This window comes from Empidonax traillii, unplaced genomic scaffold (genome assembly GCF_003031625.1).
Source record: "Empidonax traillii isolate 1590-97213 ecotype Southwest subspecies unplaced genomic scaffold, ASM303162v1 scaffold258:size685985, whole genome shotgun sequence".
NCBI classification, from domain to species: domain Eukaryota; kingdom Metazoa; phylum Chordata; class Aves; order Passeriformes; family Tyrannidae; genus Empidonax; species Empidonax traillii.
This window is the reverse complement of record NW_020955451.1, coordinates 578,665-598,746: the sequence shown is the minus strand read 5'-3', so window position 1 is coordinate 598,746 and position 20,082 is coordinate 578,665. Positions and strand designations below refer to the sequence as shown.

The window sequence follows — 20,082 nt, the reverse complement described above, 5'->3', positions numbered from 1 at the left end:
AATCACGTTCCCCGTAATTTCAGGTGTGGTTTCCTGCTGGGTGTGGATTATGTGAGGGCTACATGCCAAAATCCTCCCTGCAGCTGATTGTTCGAATGCCCCTTGCGGAGAGGGGGAGAGGCCCCAGAGAGACACAAACGCAAAATGTGAAAGTGCTTGGAACGGGAGTCAAAAACGGCATTTTCCCTTCCAGGAGAGCCAGCACACCTCGTGGGAAGAGGCAGGAGAGATGACCCTGAAGAAAGGAGATGTCTTTTATTCAGCAAGGTGGAGGTTTCCACAAATCAAATAAAAAAAAAAAATCCATCTTTTATATAGTAGAATTTGTGTGAACCCTCCTAATACATTCTCCGCCCACCTAATGCACACTTTTTTTGTTGATGGGATCTTTATTTGATGTAATCTTGTGCAATGCTTCAAACACAAAAGTTCTTTTCTTTATTAAGCGACTTTTATTGACGTTTCTGACGTCATCAGCTAGGTTTACAAAAAGCGAGAAAATTCGGCGTGAAGGCATCGACATCAACTGACGAAAAGCTCCAAGGGCCTTCGGGAATGTTTCTACCTTAGAGTACATCTTTTTTTTTCCCCAGTGGGTACAGACCGCGGCCAAGCGATAACTCATTAACGCCCGGTGCTAATTGAGGGCACGGCCAAGGGCACGGCCAAGGGCGGCGGCGTCGCCGTCCCGCTGTGCGCAGGCGCGGTGGGAGCCGCGCTCACGTGACCGCGGGCCGGGAGAGCCAACATGGCTGCCCCCATGGGCGCGCACGCTGCAAGCTGGCAGAGCCGGGGCCGCTCCCGCTGATCCCGCGCCGGGGCCGGGGGAGCCGGGCTGGGCTGCCACCCCCGACCGGCACCTCTGCATGGAGCCGCGAGAGTCCTGGGCGGCCTTGGCGGTGAGTGAGCGCGCCCGAAATAGGTTCTTTCGCCGGGTGCGTAAGAGTGCGACCCATACACAGAGTGGAGTTATTTGGTTTGTTTACAGTTCTGCGGCGGGAAATCCACAAAGCCAGCACCGCGACTACCAAGGCTTTTCCCTTTTTGTGCATTTTGGCAAACAAAGCCATTGGTGTTCATTGCCTACAAGTTACATAGCTTTCTTACTAGTATTCTGTCTTCTATTGGTTAATTATTCTCTGGTTCTTATGCTAATTAGTCCACGTGCTCAGTCTTTCTCTTCTTTTGGGTCGGTGGGTTTCTTGGGTCGGTTGGTATAAATTACCTCTTATCCAGTTGGAGCTGATTCAGCACAGCTGCTGAGTTGTCCTTCTTTCCTCCTTCCGTTCCTCCTTATCTGTGGGGCTCTGCCAAATATCCCTGTGGTCTGTAAATTCTATGTCCACTATCTCTTGGAACAACCTTCTTCCCAGGTTTTGGTAACCTCCTCCTAGGTCTGAGATCATTGAAAGGTGTTGAGCCCTAAACCTTAACAAAGCAATTCCACCATCAAGTAATTTGTCTTTCCAGCACCTGGACATCACTTAGAGCTTGTTGGCTGCTCTCTATTGCATGGATTGAATCTCCTTTCTTGTTGGTTAGGTCTGAAAGTGGGCAAAGATCAAACATCAAAGGACATCCTTTCTTAAGGAAAGAGGTGAGGGAGAAGGTGTGTTTTAGGTGTCTTGTTATCCCCAAATCGTCTCTGTTCTCTGCAGATGGCGTAAGCACACAGATACTGTCGCCTGCTGGCAGGTGCTCTGTTGGCTGCTCCATGAGTTTAAATGACATTTAAGATACAGAACTCTGAGAACTTAGAGAAGCAATTAGTAACTTTTGATTCATGCTTTAACAGATGGCTAGATTAAATCTGATTTAATCTGATCAATGTTATTTTGAGCAGATAAGGATTTTGATGAGAAAGAGTAAAGAAAAATCAATGCATGCAAAATAGCCAACTAGATTAAAAGAGTAATTAACTTATTGATTAAACCTTTAGTAGTAGATAGTGAACACCTCTCTGAATCCTCTGTTGCCCTGGAAAAAATTATCAGAGTAACACACATGTGATTTGTTTTCAGGCAGAGTTAAAAATCTGTGCAGCTGTTTCTATGTGCTATTCTATATGAAGTAGACTTCAAACTGTCTTTTGTGTTCTGGCACTGCATCTAAATAGTCTCATAATGGATTAATGCTAACTATTGATTTATTTTTTTTAATTAGGTTTTCTAATTATTTCAGTCTCGTCTCCCTGTTTTTGCCAAGTAATTCTTTTCTACAATCAGTCATGCCGTGGGGTAACTTAAAAAAAAATGCAGTCATCTAGAAACACAGACAGTGAAAGAAGATTGAACCCTAGTTGAACCAATTTTTTTAGGGTTTTGTTTTAACGAATTGATTTGGATAAAATCCTTCCCCTTTTCCTTATGACTTTGGAAACATCTTTATTGAACATGATTTCCAGTACCTGAAGCGAGCCTAAAGAAACATGGGGAGTGACTTTTTACAAGGGCATGTAGTGGCAGGACAAGGGGGAATGGCTTCAAACTGACAGAGAGTAGGTTTGGATTGGATATTGGGAAAAAATTCTTCCCTGTGAGGGTGGTGAGGCCCTGGCACAGGTTGCTCAGAGAAGCTGTGGCTGCCCCATCCCTGGAAGTGTTTCAGATTGGACAGGGGTTGGAGCAACCTGGGATAGTGGAAGGTGTTCCTACCCCTGGGACAGGGAATTTGGATCTTCAAGTTTCCTCCCAACCCAAACCATTCTGTGATTCTATGATTTTTTAAAAATTTTTTTTTTAATATGCTTTTATCAACAAAAGAAAATAAAGCAACTTTACTTTAGGATTTGTTCAACAGAGGAAATGGACTGGGAAGAACACTTTAAATGAAGAAGTTTGCTGGAAAAATGTGAATGTGCTTTCTTGAGGTGCTTACAGGGGGAGCAGAATTGCTTCAATCTTTCTCTGATCTTATCACACAACTCCTGCAGGTGTTGGTCACTCAGTGCTGTGTCAATAAGTGACATCCACTGTCTTACTTTTCTGTATAGTGGGGAAGTGTTGCATTGCTTTGCTTGCACTATTCAAAACACTGAGATTGTTTTGAAAGTACCTTAAAAATTGTTTAAAAGTTGTAATATCTATTCTTTCTTTTGTTTAAGCTTCCCTGTTATAGCTATAGAAGCTATTGAGATCTGTGTAAGACTGTAAGTTTATAAACTGACCTCAATCAGTAGTGCTTTGGGTTAGTCCTGCCTCAGTTTCTCACCTAGGCACCACAGCTTCACCCCTGAAAGTATTAATGTGCTTTATTCCATGGTTTTGTCTTGAAGGCTGGTGGAGTTGCTGGTGTCTGTGTTGACTTGATCCTTTTCCCCCTGGATACTGTAAAAACAAGACTGCAGAGTCCTCAAGGATTTAGGAAGGCTGGTGGTTTTCGTGGCATCTATGCTGGTGTTCCTTCCACTGCGATAGGATCCTTTCCAAATGGTAAATTGTCTTTGGGTTATGCTTTGTCTTATTACAGTGGGAATTTATGTTGCACAGAACATTCGTGCTTCCTCTCCTGCAGGTGCCTGTTTGGATTCTGTGAGTCCATGTCCAGCTGTGAAGGGCAGATTCTGGAATTGTGCAGTATTGAGCAAACTCTTGAGCAAGCCTGGAGTGAAGGCTGCTGCATGTTCACTCTGAAAAGCAACCCTAATTCCTTGGAAGGGTACCTGGATATAAACCTTACTTATAGGGGCACCCTAAAGCATTTCTTGGTGCCAAAGAGGGCTTGAGTCTTCCTTGCCCTGGACACTTAAGTCATGAACCCACTCTGCAACAACACTGGGAAGGAATCAAAGTCCAAAGTGCTTGAGCAACAATATGCTTTTGAAATACTTTTGAAACTGATCTTTTTAAAAAGTAAACGCTTGTAGTTCCTGCAGAGAAAAGGCATCTGAAATTCCTGATGCCTTTGTCCATTTTGTCTTTGTAGGGAGGGATGAAAAGAAAGCAAGCTATGCTGTCAGACATAAATGTCAGGAGAACTTTGCTGACAAATGCACTGACACCTTCAGATGTTTGATGTCCTTCATAAGGTGATGTAAAAAAAATCAGTTCTTTATCTTGGCTGCTCTCTTATCTCCTATTGAGGTGATAAGCATCTTTTGATTAACAGAAGGCAATTCACATGGCCCCTTCTGTACAATTAAAATCTGTTCCCCCGCAAGACATGTCATTTTTTCCAGGATTTACATCTCCAAAATCTGAACTGTGGTTTTATCTTTCCAACGTATGACTGAGAACTGAAATTATCTTTAGGAGAAGGAATAACCCTTAAGGTGTAAGTGCCTTTGTAGCTGACTGTTGCAGTGAATAAACACAGCTCATGTTGCTGTGCTCAGCTTAGTTCTGTATGGTTTTTGTTCACTGCACAAAACTTTTACAAGCCTTTGACAAGCTTGCAAAAAAAAAACTTGTGGCACTAAATTGCAAAGTATTAAACTGGCGATAGCAGGCAAGAAGTTATTAATAAACTGCTACTGAAATAGTTTTGCACATTAAGGAGGGCAGAATTGTATTGAGTGAGTGCCTTGATGAATTTTGGGTTGGTTTGTTTTTCTTTTCAATTAATTGTTGTCTGTTCATGCCCCCAAAAAACCACCGTCCGTTCAATTGCACCAAAAGATTTTCTCTCTATCTGTGAATATGGAAGGTACCATTTATTCAAAATGTGTTGGACATTCATGACTAATTAACACATCCTTCCTTACCCCTGTACTAAATGTGGCCTAAAGCCCTGACACCTTTGATATTAATGGGATATTTGCTGGAATAGCCAGGAGCATAAACTTCTGAAGGGATTATCCCACAGATTTTGTTCATACTGCTGTACTGTTTTGATGTAAAAATATCCTGGTTTTAGCTACAGCTGCACAACAATAGGTGTCAAAATCCATCTCTAAATGCTTTTTTTGTGCTAGTTCTGTGATGGAGGAACAGCAAAATGATTGCATGTGTTCTTGAATTTCAGCTGCTGCATTTTTTATCACCTATGAGAATGTGAAATCCCTGCTGCCCCATGGCTCTTCATCTTACCTGTCTCCAGCGACACACATGGTTGCTGCCTCCCTTGGGGAAGTGGTAAGAAGGAAGTTCATGTATTGTGTGTCCATGACAGGAGAGGAAACCATTCAATTATGAAAACTTGGGTTTGGCATCCTATCTTTCTGAGTGTTGACTATGCTTGTGACAGTTCTTACAAACTGGCACTTGTAAGGATTGTTTCAGTGAGTAAATGACTTAATAACAATTCTTTGTGGGTCTATTGCCTGATCATGCTAAGTCAGTAGAGGGTGAAAGGGTGGATGGTTCAGAAACATAAATAAACCTTTACAGGATAGAGCTGTGTGACTTCATGTGCCAAACAATGTGTAAGTTTTTTCTGATGAAGCCTCTGTCGGTGGAAAATAGAATGGATAATCTAGTGAAGCCTCTTCCCTTGGGATGAACATTTCTATACTTTAGTGACATGGTCTCTCTGATAGCTGCAGCCTTTACTTTAATGTGTTGGTTGGGTTATTGCAGCTTAAAGATGCATGTGAATAATGAAATTAATTTCTATATATAGGCTTTTTGAAAACTCTTTCCTGCCACTGTTTTGAAAAGTTGCTGTATTTCTTATCCATTAAATACATTACTTTGTTTATAGCAGGTTCTGGAGCTGCTAATAATGGCTTTCTTTGCCCAGGTTTATACAATACCCAAAATAACTGGGACCAAATTCAGTAAACACTTTAGATATCATTAAAGAAGGTCACAAGAGAAACCTCTCTTGTTTTGCTGCCTAGGTTGCCCTTGCCTTGTTAACAGCATGGACTTGGCAGAAATTATTGGGGGTGTCTGAATTTTTTGTTTTTTTTATAAATTAAAAATTAAATAGCTTTAACCCACTGAATTTAAGTAACAAAATGCTTCTTGCCTTCCTGACTTTCCAATCTGGCATGTGTAGGCTGTTTCCCAGCATATATTGACCACTCCTTAGAGTTTTTAGGTTTTATTTTATTTATTTTGAGAGACGGAAAGGTTTCCAGTACTAAGGAAATGCCAAGGCTGTATTTCAACGCTTGAGATTTTAAAATTAATGTCATCACCAACATGCAATGCCAATGGACAACCTGTAAATCCACAGAATTGAAAGTGTGGCTCTGGAAGGAGCTGGTAGGTGACACTCTGTGACAGGAACTTTCCTGTGCAAATAGACTGTGGCAGGTGTTGAAAGGGAACCCTTTTCAGTGTGATCAAACTATGACCATTCCTTCTCTGTAGGTAAATACCAAAGGCACTTTATCCACACACTTTATTCCAGAAGCTTGAATATTTTGTTTTTAAAAAACTATGTGAGCTTATTTGCAAACAAAAAGAGCAAGGTTGCTTTGGCTTAGCTGAATCAAATATATTAAAGGTTCAGCAAAATCCTCCTTTCCCTGGATACTACTCTCACTTTTATCTGTTGGCACAGTGCCTTGGCAGTGTTTGGGGCTGGGTGTTCAGCTGTAAACAGTCCATGCTGTTCCTGCCAGTGCTGGCCTCCTTTTCCCTCCAATTTTTGTCACACAGGGTGTTTCCTTGCACTGCACTGATAAAATGGGGTGTAAGTTGATGTGTCTCCACAAGTTTGGAGTAGAGGAGTGGGCTGTATGAAAATATTTCTGGCTCTTTTGCAAGTTAAACTTGGCCCGTGGTGTGAGGCAGAGAAAAATTGTCGTGTCTGTGTTTTCATATTTGCTTTTATTAACTGATTTTTTCATTTCTTTCCCATGGGGATTTAGCTCAGGTGTAGGTTGGTCCCAAGCTACCAGGAGTGTGGAGGTGCCTGTGCCATCTCAGGTGAACACCAGGTGCCTCACTGCTACAGCAGCACAGCCTGGCTGCTTCCCACGGGAAGCAGTTCAGCTCTCCCTGCTCCCTGTGGGTTCAGTTTTAATCCCCAACTAATTTTCATTCTTCTGTGGAAATGATACTGATTAGATTGAGTGGGATTTAGCCAGGAAACTTAATTTAACATACCAAGCACATGAATATATGCGAGTGCAGCATCTATAACCACTCTGGTAATGGCAGATAGAAGGTGATAGATTTAGGGCTGGGTGGGATGTGTTTGTGTTGCTGACTCAGGTGGATTCTTTCTGATCTTGATTAGAGCCTGTGCTGTCAGGTTATCACTTCTAAATTAAGGCAGTGCACAGAACTTATTTCCATTAAAATTCTCTAAAGGTTGTTAGAAATCAGCAAGAGGTTCTTCACCACCATGGCAGTGCATAGCCCTAAAATTCCTTGTTTCCTGATAACCTGATAGAATGGCAGATCCATGAGGTGTTTGAAGCTTCAGGTGCTGTTGCAGAATCAAGAGAAATGACAGTTGGGCTCATGAAGAGGTGCCAGTGCTGTGGAATAAAATACACAGGGGAAAAAAACCAACTCAAAACACCCTTCTTTGTCAAGTAAGTTATTTATAGTATACTCCCTCTGATTGTGAGGCTTCTGTGAGAAAGCTATAAATGGGTAATTTAATTAGCAGGAGCCAAAAACCAGTGGCTACAAATGACTCCTTCCAGCAGAACCTGTTGCCCATTTTTTTTCCAGGATGGTCTGTAGTCTGTGACCCTCACAACTCAGGCACTTACTGCTTTCATTTTGGGGCTGGCAGAGAAGGTGCAGCACAGTTAAATGAGTTGCTCGGGGTTGTCTCATGTGCTTGGCTCTTGCTACTCGAAGGCCAGAGAAATGTATATTGGTAGTCATCGAAATGGCAATGTCACCTAATGGTGTGGAAACTGCAGTGTTGTAATAGCCATTTTTCAGCTCATTTTTCTGCTTTTTGCTAGCTTTTCTTCTCCTCTTGGACTGATGGGTGTGAGGGGAGAACTAAGCTGTAAAATACCTGAGATAGAGATTTGGAGATTTGCTACCACACACCTGTAATAAAATAGCACAAAGCAAGACCTTCTCACATTTAGTCTTAGTTGATCAATAGAAATATATAAACTAGTCCAAATTGCACCAGGGTTAAAGTTATAATTATAGTTTTATTGATTAATCATTAAGTTTTAATCAGGGCATAACCACTGGGACTATTATTTTGTCAGTAGTTCTTTTTGATAATATGTACTTTTCTTGCATCATATACTCTAATAGTTATTTAGTATAAATTGCTTTTAAATGTGAAATAATAAACCACACACTCTGTCATGTTAGGATTCCTAAGGCATGTCTTCCACACTGTTTTTTTACGAAACAGAGAAATTAAGATTTAGAGCAAAAAAGTCACGTTGGATTTCTAGGTTTGCTGTTCTTTCACAGTTGAGCATAAATGAGTCAGATACCTTCTTGTGCACCAGTAAAATGTGATTATGTGCAAAGCTTAAACGTGTGTTTATGCTGACCAATCTGTGTTTTGAATGTGACCTGCTAAAAATAATAAAACAGGTAAAGAGGAAGAGATACAAAGTTTGCATCAAGACATGATAAAATATATGTGAGAAATCAGTCAAATGGGAAGTCTTAGTTGTTATAACAGCCCTCTTCTGTATTGTTTGCAGTCTGTGGAAATTCATGGGAAACAAAGTCCCCAGGGGACTGCTCTGGTCCATTTTTCCAGGCTGGGAGGCACAAAACCAAGTGAGAAGGCAGGGGCTGTAACACTGTTTTGTTTCCTTTTTTTTTTTTTTTTTTTGCTTTTAGGCAGGAGAAATACAAAAAGCTAATCTCATCTCCCAGAGTGAGATAAAGAAAAGTACATTCAAAATCTGACCCTGTTAAACGTAATTAGTTGTTCCTATAACTGAATCTCGCCGTATAGGGACTCTGAATATCCCATAACACATGAAAAATTACTTGAAAAGACACAGCCAAAACTCTAGAGGGCACATACATGGTATATCATCTCATCTCATCAAGGAAGAAGTAGGTTGATGAATACATGGGTTACCAAGGGGGGGAAAACCCCTTATTGTACCACTTGTGTAACTGAAATCTCGAGATAGGAAACACACTCGCTGCATCCAGGACATTGGAATTTTTCATCTTGACTCAACTTTGCCCTGTATGTTTAGTCTGCCTGTATCTTTACACTCAGCTGCCAAATGTGCTTGGAAAACATGGTATCATAGGGAGTGGAAAGGAAAACCAGATGTTCTGAAATTTTACTTTTAATATTCTGAGGCGGTATTTATTAGTAACTCTGAGAAGGAACAGTGTTTTTAACCTCCTAGTGCCCATTTCAAGTAGTAACCAGGTGTGTCTTGCAGAACCAGAGTTAATTGTGCAGCTCCAGATTGATTTGTACAGAGTTTTTTAATGTCAGTTTAATGTGACAGTGTATGTATTAATTACAAGAAGCTTTGATAAATTGAAGTCCTGCCTCTCACACCAACCTCCTGCAAGCATGGTTTTGTGGGACAAGTCTAAGGCTGTCCTAGTTTGACCGATGAGGTTTCCTTCAGGAGTGCCAAAGTGGTTGGATTCAGCGCAGCTAATTTGGATTCAGCACAGATAATGTTGCATCCTGCTGGCCTTTCCATGGAGGTGAGAATAAAGTCGTTTGGCTCACGTTGTGGAGAAGGGAGCTGACAACAGCCTTTTCCATCTAATGTTTAGATATTGTTGTGGTTACCATCTGAGCTTTGCAAGACATTCAGTGAAAGTTTTGGGCTGTTTCTTGTAAATACTGGGTTCACTCTTATCTCTCTGACCTTTTCTTCTTGGTTGACTATTTTTGGTGACATTGTCTTTCTTTTTTTTTTCCCTGCTCTGTAAGAGAGCAAGTTACCTTTACATTCAGAGAGGAAGTGTGTGGGAGGACTGAGGATCAGGATGGGAGGGAGGTGTCCTGTTCTTTTGGCAAGTGGTTGCAATGACCATGCTCTGGAAGCAGATTACCAGCTGAAGTTACTGAGCTGCTTTTGTCCTTGTGTGAGTTCCCAGAGTACTTTAGGGAGATTTGAATGCTGGAGATTTGAAGTGTCCAAAAGTTCATCGCTTCAATGGGGAGAGGGGATGATGTGGCTCCACAGAGCAGGGTGAGGACAGGTATTTCAAGGTGAAATTCCAAGCTCACTTGTGTATTCCAGTGTGTTGCCACTTGAGGTACTTCTGTGATAAGAGCAAAGTGTGTGGTTCATCTGTGATTAGCATCTGACCCTCCATATTAATAACTTCAGAATTTTTTTATCTGCTGTTGGGATGTGTCAAATAGGAAAACTTCTTTACATTAGTTATCTTTCTGGGGAATTCAGTTAGCTTTCTCTGCTAGTCTTAACTTGTTTCTTACAAGAAGAAAGTTCAAATGCAATCAAGTTTACAGTTTACAAATCATGATTCTGTAGAAAGACATTTTGAGTGTGCTTTAAATTCAAATAAAGGAGGAAAGTCTATGTTTTATTTTATGCTTGTGTTTTTTGGTTTTCTTTCCTGGATAAAAAGAGGCATTTTAAGCATGGTAGACAACGCAGTGTTGTCTACCACCTGTGTCTGTGAATCAGCCCCTTCTTCCCTCTGCCCTGGCAGTATTGTTTGAAACAGTTAACTGGTTTCAGTTTAATGGAAGAACAGGAATCTCCAAAAGTTTATTGGTATGAATTCCATGAGTGTAAGTGTCCGGGTCAGAGAAGAAAGTTGCTATTAATGCCTGTTCTGAGGAAAAGGCAGAAGCATGAGTCAGACAAATCCACAAAGTAATGGAACGAGAGGATCTCCAGCAGAATAATTGGTCAGGGCTTTACAGCATAGTAAGCTCTAGATCAGCTTGCAGGAGCCCAATCTAACAGAGATAAAACAGCCACTCACAACAGACATGAAGTTAAGATTTTAGGTATTTGAAACTCCAAAAATTGCATGTTGGAAGATGTGGCTTTTCAGTTCAACAGGCAAGTTGGACACTGCAGGCAGAGCTGCTTTTAGTTCAACAAAGAATTGATTTAGTACTTACAGTGTCTAGACTTCGGGCTAATGGCTTTGAATTTTTAACTATGCCTTTTCCAGGAACTGAATTAATAAAGGGAACAAACTCTTTGTTTAAAACCAAAAAGCTGCATTTTCTGCTTTTTCCTATCTCCTCTCAACCCATGTATTGTGGGCTGGCAGATCATGGTATTCAAAGCAGTATCCAAAGTCTGACAGCAGCCAAAGTTTGGTGGAACTTCTTCCACAGTGCTTCAACTTTTTTTTTTTCTATTTTCATTGATCAGTACCTGTAATTTTAGCTGTGACTGTGCCTTTTGTGCTGTGCATCCAGGCTTTTGGAAGGGGAGTATACTGACCCTGGCAAGATGAGCAGTGCAGGGGAGTGAGCAACGTCGGTGGTCTTTTGAATTAATTGTGGTGGGGTTTGAAATACTCATAAATTAATCTATGTGAGGTCAGGTCTGCAAGACAGATGCTCTAGGATTTTTGCCAATTCCTTTTTCAGAAGCATTGGTTGGGAGATGGTTGGGAAGGTGAGATTGCTGCCATTAAGAGTTAATGGGGAAGGGGCAGAGCTGGAAAGGATAGAAACTCAAATTAGAGCTGTGTCTGGGAATTGGTTGTAAATAAAGATGAATGCAGGAGTGAATCCACAAATGCTGCCAATAAATTCATCATACAATTAAAGGCTGAAACAGCAAATTAAGAACTGTCAAACACCTAACCAGCCACCCACGCTGATCTTTTCTTGTATGATCCATGCTAACTGCATATATTGCCTCTTCTTCATCAGCTGCTCTTCCAACACTGCTTTGTGTTATCTGCTCAGTCCAGGGCTCAGAGGACATGCTACTTTGCAGTAAAGTTGATGGTTGTCATGTCTTTTCTTTTAATGCTAGGGCTGATACTCAGTTGATTTAGAAATATTTGTAGCTCAAAGTGTCTGTAGAGGAAAGCTAATTTGGATTAAGGAGTATAAGTGAGAAATAAATAATCTAGAGGTATTTCCTGATGGATTTCCTGACTTATTCTACCAAAGTCAGATTTGGAAAGGTCTGAGATACTTTGGAATAAACTTACCTTAAACTAATGTTCTACGCAGGGTTTGTCAGGAACAACCATGAATAGCTCCATATGTGGACAAGCCCATAATTCTTTAAGTGAAAAGGCTGAAGGAAAGAGTAAGGGATCAATTAGAGGAAAATACTTGATAAAATACAATGTAGTTGAAATTTCCGTGTTCTGGGCCAATGTAGCCCCCAGAGACTGAGCAAATTGTAAAACACTAGTCATCTTTCAACAAGAGACTTAATGTGTTTTCAGAAAATATTGCCTGTGTTCTCTTGCCTGGAATCTCATTACCGTCTGTCCTCCTGTAACACAGCCTGACCCCACTTGGCTCCTTGGAAACAGTTTTATGCTGGATGGGATGCACCATGCTACTTTTGCTGAAAGAACAGTTTGGCTGGTGGATTTGATTAGTTTCTTAAGCCTTTTAAAATAAGTTTAACAGACTTTCCTGGTGAAAGAGTTGCTGGAATAGATTGGATCATGCAGATGGTTCTGTACATTGAATTAAGGGTCTACTTTTCTTTGGTTTTTAAGGCTTTCTGTGTTAAATGTGGTAGTAATTTATGATTCAAGCGTCAACCAGGTTAAGGAAGATTTTTTTAAAGCTCTTCATCTGATTTTTACCACTTGTGTTTAACTTGTGACTCCTAAGGAACTTCAAAATCCATAGGACACTTAGTTTGTGCTGGAGTACAAAATTTGTAGGGAATGTAACTGGGCAATTGAAGGGCCATGTGTGGGAAGGGAAATCTGAGAGAGGGGCAGGAGCTCAGTAGCCCTGAGAGGGCTCCTGAGGTGATGGATGAGGAGGCAGCTAGGGTGAAAAGGCTCATCCAAGAAGGCCATTGTGAAGGAAGAAGTGTGTGATGGTGCAGATGATGCTCTGAAGCAGGAAGAAGGGAGCTCTGGAAAGCAATAAAATGGAGCTGACTTAGGTTTGACAATGATAGGATGAAATAACGCTCTGCAAAACAGCTCTACAGATTCCAGGTAAAATTGTCTAAGGTGGGAACTTGGAGGAAGTTGCAGAACATTTGTGCAGAAACTCCAGTTTTCTAAATGCTTGTGACATTTGGTCCCTGTGAATGGTCTCCTCTCTGAAATAGTATGTTTTTAAGCTCTGGGAGGTGCTGAGATCTGAGGGATCTTGCTGGGTGAGGTTGCTCTTTGAAGAAATGTTTCGTGCCAGCATACAGGGGAGCTGCAGTTAAATTAATGAAGGCCTTATTGTGTCAGTCAGAGGCAAAGATGGGACAAAGAGCTTGGCATTGTCCAAGCTTTCCCATCCAGAGCCCATTAGTCAAAGCTTGTTCTCTCCATGGGGTTTAAATTGGGAGTGGAGTCACCTGTTCATGACCCCAGCAGATTTACACAGGACTGAATTTAACTGTGCTGTGCATGAGAGTGGGAGGGGGAAATAAGAACAGCATATTCTGAGTTTAAATGCTGAAGATGAACACTTTTTCCCTGGAGTCAGGATTTAAAGCAAAAACTGATAGTGGACAGTGCACGTACTGGGCAGTTTCCGTCACCCCTGGAGGCAGTTTCCTCATTAAAGTAGTTGTTAACGCTTCAATTCTCCACTTCAATCCTTCTCCAGCAGGTAGCACAGCCTGCTGACAAGCACGTGTGGAGGGACTTGTTCTCATCTTGAGTTGTGACCCAGAGCAAATTACTGACCATAGAAACTTGTTCTGCCTTGGTCAAAGGGACAGCGATTATTTAGATGAAGGTTTATTGGTGTCTGAGCTGTTATGGGTCTGTAATTGCAGCAGTTCAGGTGCTCTGTTCAAAGAAAATATGAAACCAAACGACAAATGGGTATTTCCTGTTTTCTCTGCTTTTCTGTTAATTTTCCTGGTGGTAGAAAGGGGGAGGAAGTTCATCCTCCATCTACAGATACATCTCATGTTCCCTGATAGCAACATTTCCAAGAGCTATGACTACAGTTTAGAAGCAGTTATTTGGAGGGTGCTTTGCCAATCTCATAATATTGCATTCACTTTTCTCTTCTGTTGGAGAGGGGAAATCCCAGAGAGATCTGAAGAACCAAACATAAATTTATGGGTTTTTGGAGAGGCATGACAAGTGGCAGTGCTGAATTCAAGGTTTGTTGAGAGCCTCTGTCTTGAAACAAGAGGTTCAAATTTCCCCTATCTTCTCAGGGTCCAAAGGAAATCAGTGCAACTTCAGATGTCTTAATTTTAAACTCTCCTATTATTTTAATAATTAAGTTACCTGAGAAAGGGAAAAGGATATTTTTCATGTTTCAGATTAAAAATAGTAACTCCCTACTTAGAAGGGAGTCTGACATAGAAATTGAGATGTTCAGATTACAACATTAACCCAACCAAACACAAAACCAGCAACAAAACACACTTGAGCCCCAAGGTAGCTTTTGTCTGCAGGAGGTCAGCACCTGTATGGTCAGGGCTAATGCAGAGTACACTTAAAAAACCCACAAAACCAACTTTACTGCTGCTTCTCTTTGAAGAGGTTTTAGAATTACTCCATCTCTCGTGCTTATTTTACTTGATGTAGCAGCAAGCACTTCTTCTGACCTTCAAGAATGGGGTTGAGAGATAAAATTTGTTAGCAGATTGACTGCAGCCTAAACATATGTCCTTTGATAAGTCATAGCCTCTTTGTTGTGATTTTTGTGCAGCAGCTTTTTCTCCCTAATGGGTTGCTGATTGTCTTGCCACAGGTATTGTGAGGTTTATCTTAAAGTCTCTGCTCTCTGGATACAAAGTTTTATAGTGTCATGAATTAGATTCTTATTTTATTAAGAATAAATTTATGCAAATGACATTTAAGAGTAACTGTCCCCAGGTATGTTCTTTTAGTTCTGTTTTAAGTATTAAGTTATATTTATATGGTGAACATCAATTACGGCTTCTCAGCCTACTTAGGCAGATAAAGTCATTAAAATTAACCTCCTACTTGAGAAATTTAAATATTAAAATCCTCTAGAAAGAGTTTTAAAGGGTTTAAAGGTGCAACAGAGAAAAGTTTTCTAGAGCTTACTGCATGTTTCTGTACCAGATTTTCCAGTAGGCTTAGTTGTGCAACACAGGGATTTGCTCAGAGTCACCGAGTGCAGGTTCCTAAATCACCAGCCACTAACAAATTCCAGAACAGTTCTTTGTCCTCAGACTACTCTTCTCCTACCATGTAGCAGAATAGCTGGCTAATTACTACCTGGACAAAATTTGGTCTTGATCATCACCCAGGCCCAGGTTAGTACAGAGAACAGCTCAGCTTGTTAGTCAGGAAGGAGTGCATTAACAGAATGGGCTTTAGCAGCCTTTCCTGAGAGCATGGGCAATATCTGCTTCTTACTAAAGATAAGAAGTGCTCAGACTCAGGTTGTGGGAGCTTTTAAGAGTGTGAGTCAGATCATCAGCTGTGCAAGGTGCAGCCAGGCTGCAGCAGGAAATAAATGCCTTCTCAAGCTGCTCTCCTTAGAGCTACAAAGCTGCTAATGGTTTAGTACCAGCTGTGTCCCTGGTTCTGAGAAAACCTGCCGTGCATCAACCCAATTTAAATACCCAGCAAAAGCCCTTAATGGCAACTATAACACCTGCTCTTCTCCTCTTCCAAATGTTTCTGGATGCACCTCATACACAGATCGTTCCTGCAAGGTTAGTGGTCAAGCTGTAGTGTAGGTGCCTAAAACCAAACACACGTGTTAACTTTGATTCCCTACCAAACCCCACAAATCCAGTCATGGAGAAAATGGTTTGCCTGGAGCACAAACAGTGGAAGCAAAGGGCTGTTAATCTAAATGAGATATGTTAATATTTGGATGATAATGCAGTGCTGAGGACCAGGAGGGGTTGTGTTCTTTCCTAAAAACGTTGGCATTGTCTATGTTTGGCTTTGCTAAAGAACTGAACATGCTGGATAGTGGAGCAGGGACCTGCTAGTGAGCTGGAAGTGGTGTCATGGTGGTTTGCAGTTAAGTGCTTACTCCTGGATTTGCAGTGGGCTCTTTCTAGTCCAACCAGCTACTTCAGATTTTTTTTTCATGTTAACCAAAAAATCACTAACAAAAGGTAAAATAAAAAAAAAATATCTCTTTGGTTGCAAATTTCCTTCAGCCATTTTCATGGGAGGCTGTGTTTCCTGCTGGTTTTCCTGAAGGAGCAGCGAGTTGTGGGTATCCTGCAGCTTTTGCAGTGCCTGGCTATTGAATCACTAAGGCCTGGATCACCTACTTGCACCAAACCTTCTTATCCCTCTTTGTTCTTCTTTGTCTTATTGTCAGGAGTAAAATGCTCAGTGCCGATGAATTAGATGAGTCTGCCTAATTCCAAACAGCTGCTTTAGCTTTGGGTGGGATTTGCCCCTATGCAGAAATTACAGCTTTAAGATTAGATGTTTCCAATAAACTTAGGTGAGTGAGCCCATGGAAAAGGCTTTGGGCAGGCTCCTGGTGCTCTTTGCAGCAGATCTTATTTTCTGTTAGCTCTGGCCACATGGGGACAGGTTTCAGGTACACTGAAACAAACTGTTTGGTGTGGTACATATAAAGCTTCAGGGCAGTTTTGAGGCTTTATTTGTCCTGGTCATTCTTCACCATCAGTCGAGACATTGGTGAGAACAGCCAGGAAAATCTTGTTCCAACGCGAATCTGACCAGGAGATGGCAGCATTGAAGCGCGCAAAGAGAATCCAGAAGCTAAAATGCTTTTCCCTGAACTGACAGAGGTAAAAAATTACCTTGATTTAATTAGAACATATACTGTCTTAGCAATACATAGATAAATGTTAATGAAATAGTCCTGTTTTTATTTTTTGTCCCTAACTAGCTAATGCAAGTTAGTAAATTAAAAATGCACTTAGGTTTTTGTCTAAATACTGGAGTCACCCTCTCAGCTGATACTGATTTGATATGAGAATTTTTAAATTCAGTACCCTCTTGCTCAGAAGTGGTTATAGTCTTAAAAGGCTACAAAGATAATAGATGCTAATATTGTCACTTCTGCACACCTGCTCTATAAACTGATAATAGCTTTGCTCATAGCTATAAAATCAGGTTTTCTTAAAGCTTAAGTTTAAAAAATCTTGAGCCTTTAGTTTTTCAGTGTTATCATCTTCCCAATCTGTGATATGTATACATGTGCATTAACAAGGCAGAAGAGAGTCTGAAAGCTGGAAAACAGTGTTACCTGACCTGGTAAATAAGGAAGGAGCTTATAGGACAGCACCCATTTTTCCCCTGAAGTTGGTCTGGAGGATCTTGATTCTGTCTCTTTACTCCCATCAGAAGATGAGAATAATTCCTGGCTCCAGACCTTGCTTGTGAAAATAAGCGTGTCCCCTATCAACAGGGTGCTGTTGTCTGGTGCTGTAAGTCAGCCAGGGGCCCACTGCTGGACTCTCTCCATGGCTGGCTCTGCAGATGTTCTGCAGAGAGCTAATTTGTCACAGGGTCATCCCCAAATCCGGTAGGATGCACCAGGAATGGCCTGAGTCTGTCGGGCAGTATTGTACTCGTCTGTGGCAAGCAACAGGCTACATTTGTGTGAACAGCCAAGAGATTAAAAAGCGATTTCTTCCTGAGACCTTGGTGATCAGGGAGCTGAATGGGCTCCCACCGTGTGAGGTCACATTATTATCTGCGTTCCGTGTCTGTTAATCCCGTAGTGGGTGCAGGTAAAAGCATTGACATGGGCAGTTACTGTGGAGAGGCTGCACAGTTACAGCTTTCACCCTGGGCTATGCAATTTACTTATAGCTTTCAGATGTCTGAAAACTGAAGTGTGAATTCTCTCCATGCAGAGTTATCACACTGGTGCTTGTTTGAACATACTTATCTAAGAAAGCAAACTGTGGAGACACACGTTGTGTGCTTTTACCTTTGGCAGCGTTACCGGGAAGGCACCGGAGCGATTGAGATCTGAGCGTGATAGAGTTGAGATTTTTCTGCACCCATCTGTCCAGGTCGGTACTTTTTAAATAAGATACCTGTGAACTTAATCTTGCATACTTCCCTTTGGAGACCTGTTCTCCACATCAAAAGGCTGCTGGGATTGTTACTGATACAAAGGAAGGTGCATATGTAGGAACAAACAAGGCAATGCGTTGGAAGTTGAGGTGCACAGCGAAAATGTCACCGTTCGGTCTGATCTTGGCAGTCGCAGCTCATGGCTTTTTGAGTACCAGAAGTGCCCTGTGGAGCCAATCTGACAGCACTGCCCGAGTGACACGAGCCTTTATTTCCTTTCAGAGCAGCGCGGTGTAATCACTGTTTTTGTTCTTGTGCAGCCACAGACTCCCTTGTAAGCGCGAATTCAAATGGGAGAAACATCAAAGTTAATTTGAAATGAAATGCACCCCAAGTAGTCTGGGGGAAATGGAGACATTACTTTGTAGCCACCCTTCTGCTGCCAACACTGCAGCACCCCAGATGTCAGGAAGCCACGCTGCGCTCTTTGTCTGGTCTTGATTGACTAGATTGTTTTCATCCGAGCCTTTTTAAAGCTTTCCTCCTGCCTCCATATTTTTAAGGAATAAAAAGCTAATATAAGGACATGGAGTGTTATGAAGCATGAAGTTCTATAAATATTTATGCTGAACTATCAAAAAACTTGACAGTTCTTATTTTCTTGACAGATTGGGGTCACTTGTTATTTTTGACCCTGAGAATTGAAGAGCACATGGAGTTAGATCTGTTTGTAATGACTTTTGGATATTGTTGTCTGGTAAACTTGTAGGACTGTAACAGGATAACAGACTTTTTCTTGCTGTCTTCGTGAAAATGAAACTTAAAACTTGTATTGTGTTGCCCACAAATGACCACTCAAGTTACTCTCACTCTTTCTGTAATCTCCAGTGAATTCCTGTTCTTTCTTTGGCACACATAGATTTCCCACTTAGCTGCTTGGTTTGTCACTTCAGGTGGGCTGCTCTGAATTTGAAGTACTCTGTGATCACCTTTATGTCTAGGAATTGTAGTGTGCTCCTAAGCCCAGCACAGAATGGGATCAAGGAAGGCTAAAAATCTGGCCTGTTTTGTCTCCAGTGTTTTGCCCCCAGTCCCATCACAGTATTCCTAGAGCCAACCAACGACAAACTCTGCTTAAAAGTTTAGTGCTGATGAACAGGCATTTTCTAGAGAGATAAGAGGCTTGTAACTCCCACGCTTCAGGATCCTCATTCCTTAAAATTATGTGCACAAAAGCTTAATCCCTACCTGAAGCTGAAGTGGCAGGTGAATGTTTTAAGGCCAAGTCTGGCTTTTTCAGAAAAGCTGGACCTTTATGGCAGCAGCCATGTTATTACATCCAGCTGCAGAGGCTTTTTCTGCCTTGAAAATCCATTATCTAGGAAAGGATCAATCCAGTGCTTCACCTTGAATGAAATCTAGTTCGTGTTTTAAGGTAAACCTTGAATATATTGTGTGTATCTAAAGCTAACCAGAATGTCTCTTGCTGTCAGTCACTAGAGGGCACAAAGGAACTACCAAGGAAAGAAGGTTGTTCTTAGGATCCTAAATCTCCAGTTCAGATATGTGAAAGTAGGGGGGAAAATTCCTGTAGCTGATAAAGGACGGGATGGCTTCAAAATTTTGGTTTCATTGGTGATTTTCCCCACCCAAATCTAGCTCTAATTTGAAAGGTAAATATTCCAAGGGTCCTTCCATGTTCCTGTTAATATGATATTATGTTCAAAAAGTACATGGCACTCAGAACACATACGTAAGCTGCTTATAACCAGTTTTTAAATTCAACTCCTATAATTACAAAACTTATTTCCTTGTTTGTCAGGTTTCTTTATGAAACAAGTGTCCAGTGTATGAAAAGAGAGGCAGCAAAGGGAATTGCTCTCTGACCATCTGGTTCTTCTGCAGGTGGCGTGTCTCATACGGGTTCCATCTGAGGTCGTCAAGCAAAGGGCCCAGGTTTCTCCTTCCTCGAGCACCCTCCGGATTCTCTCCCACACCTTGTACCACGAGGTGAGTTCAGAGCAGCATTTCTAAGCTGTTTCATTCCAGTTCTGTGCTCTCCCAGCACTTTCCCCATCTATTCTTGTTAAAAACGATTGGCATGTTGCGATTAAGGGAACCAAAGCCCCGCCTCCCCCTTGTGTGTGCACTCACATGCATGCTCCAA

At 41.5% G+C, this 20,082-nt stretch overlaps 1 protein-coding gene across 2 annotated transcripts in view; it reads left to right on the top strand.

Annotated features, from left to right (window-relative positions):
• The first annotated feature begins 747 nt into the window (after positions 1-747).
• Positions 748-20,082, top strand: part of SLC25A26 (solute carrier family 25 member 26) — an 83,084-nt gene continuing 63,749 nt past the window's right edge. The window contains exons 1-4 of one of the 2 annotated variants that reach the window (XM_027889296.1): positions 748-899; positions 3,275-3,431; positions 4,963-5,072; positions 19,821-19,925. In XM_027889296.1, the coding sequence (XP_027745097.1) occupies positions 867-899; positions 3,275-3,431; positions 4,963-5,072; positions 19,821-19,925 (405 nt within the window). In that variant the 5' untranslated portion in view covers positions 748-866. The remainder of the gene's footprint in view (positions 900-3,274; positions 3,432-4,962; positions 5,073-19,820; positions 19,926-20,082) is intronic. The other variant, XM_027889295.1, reaches the window with a different exon arrangement.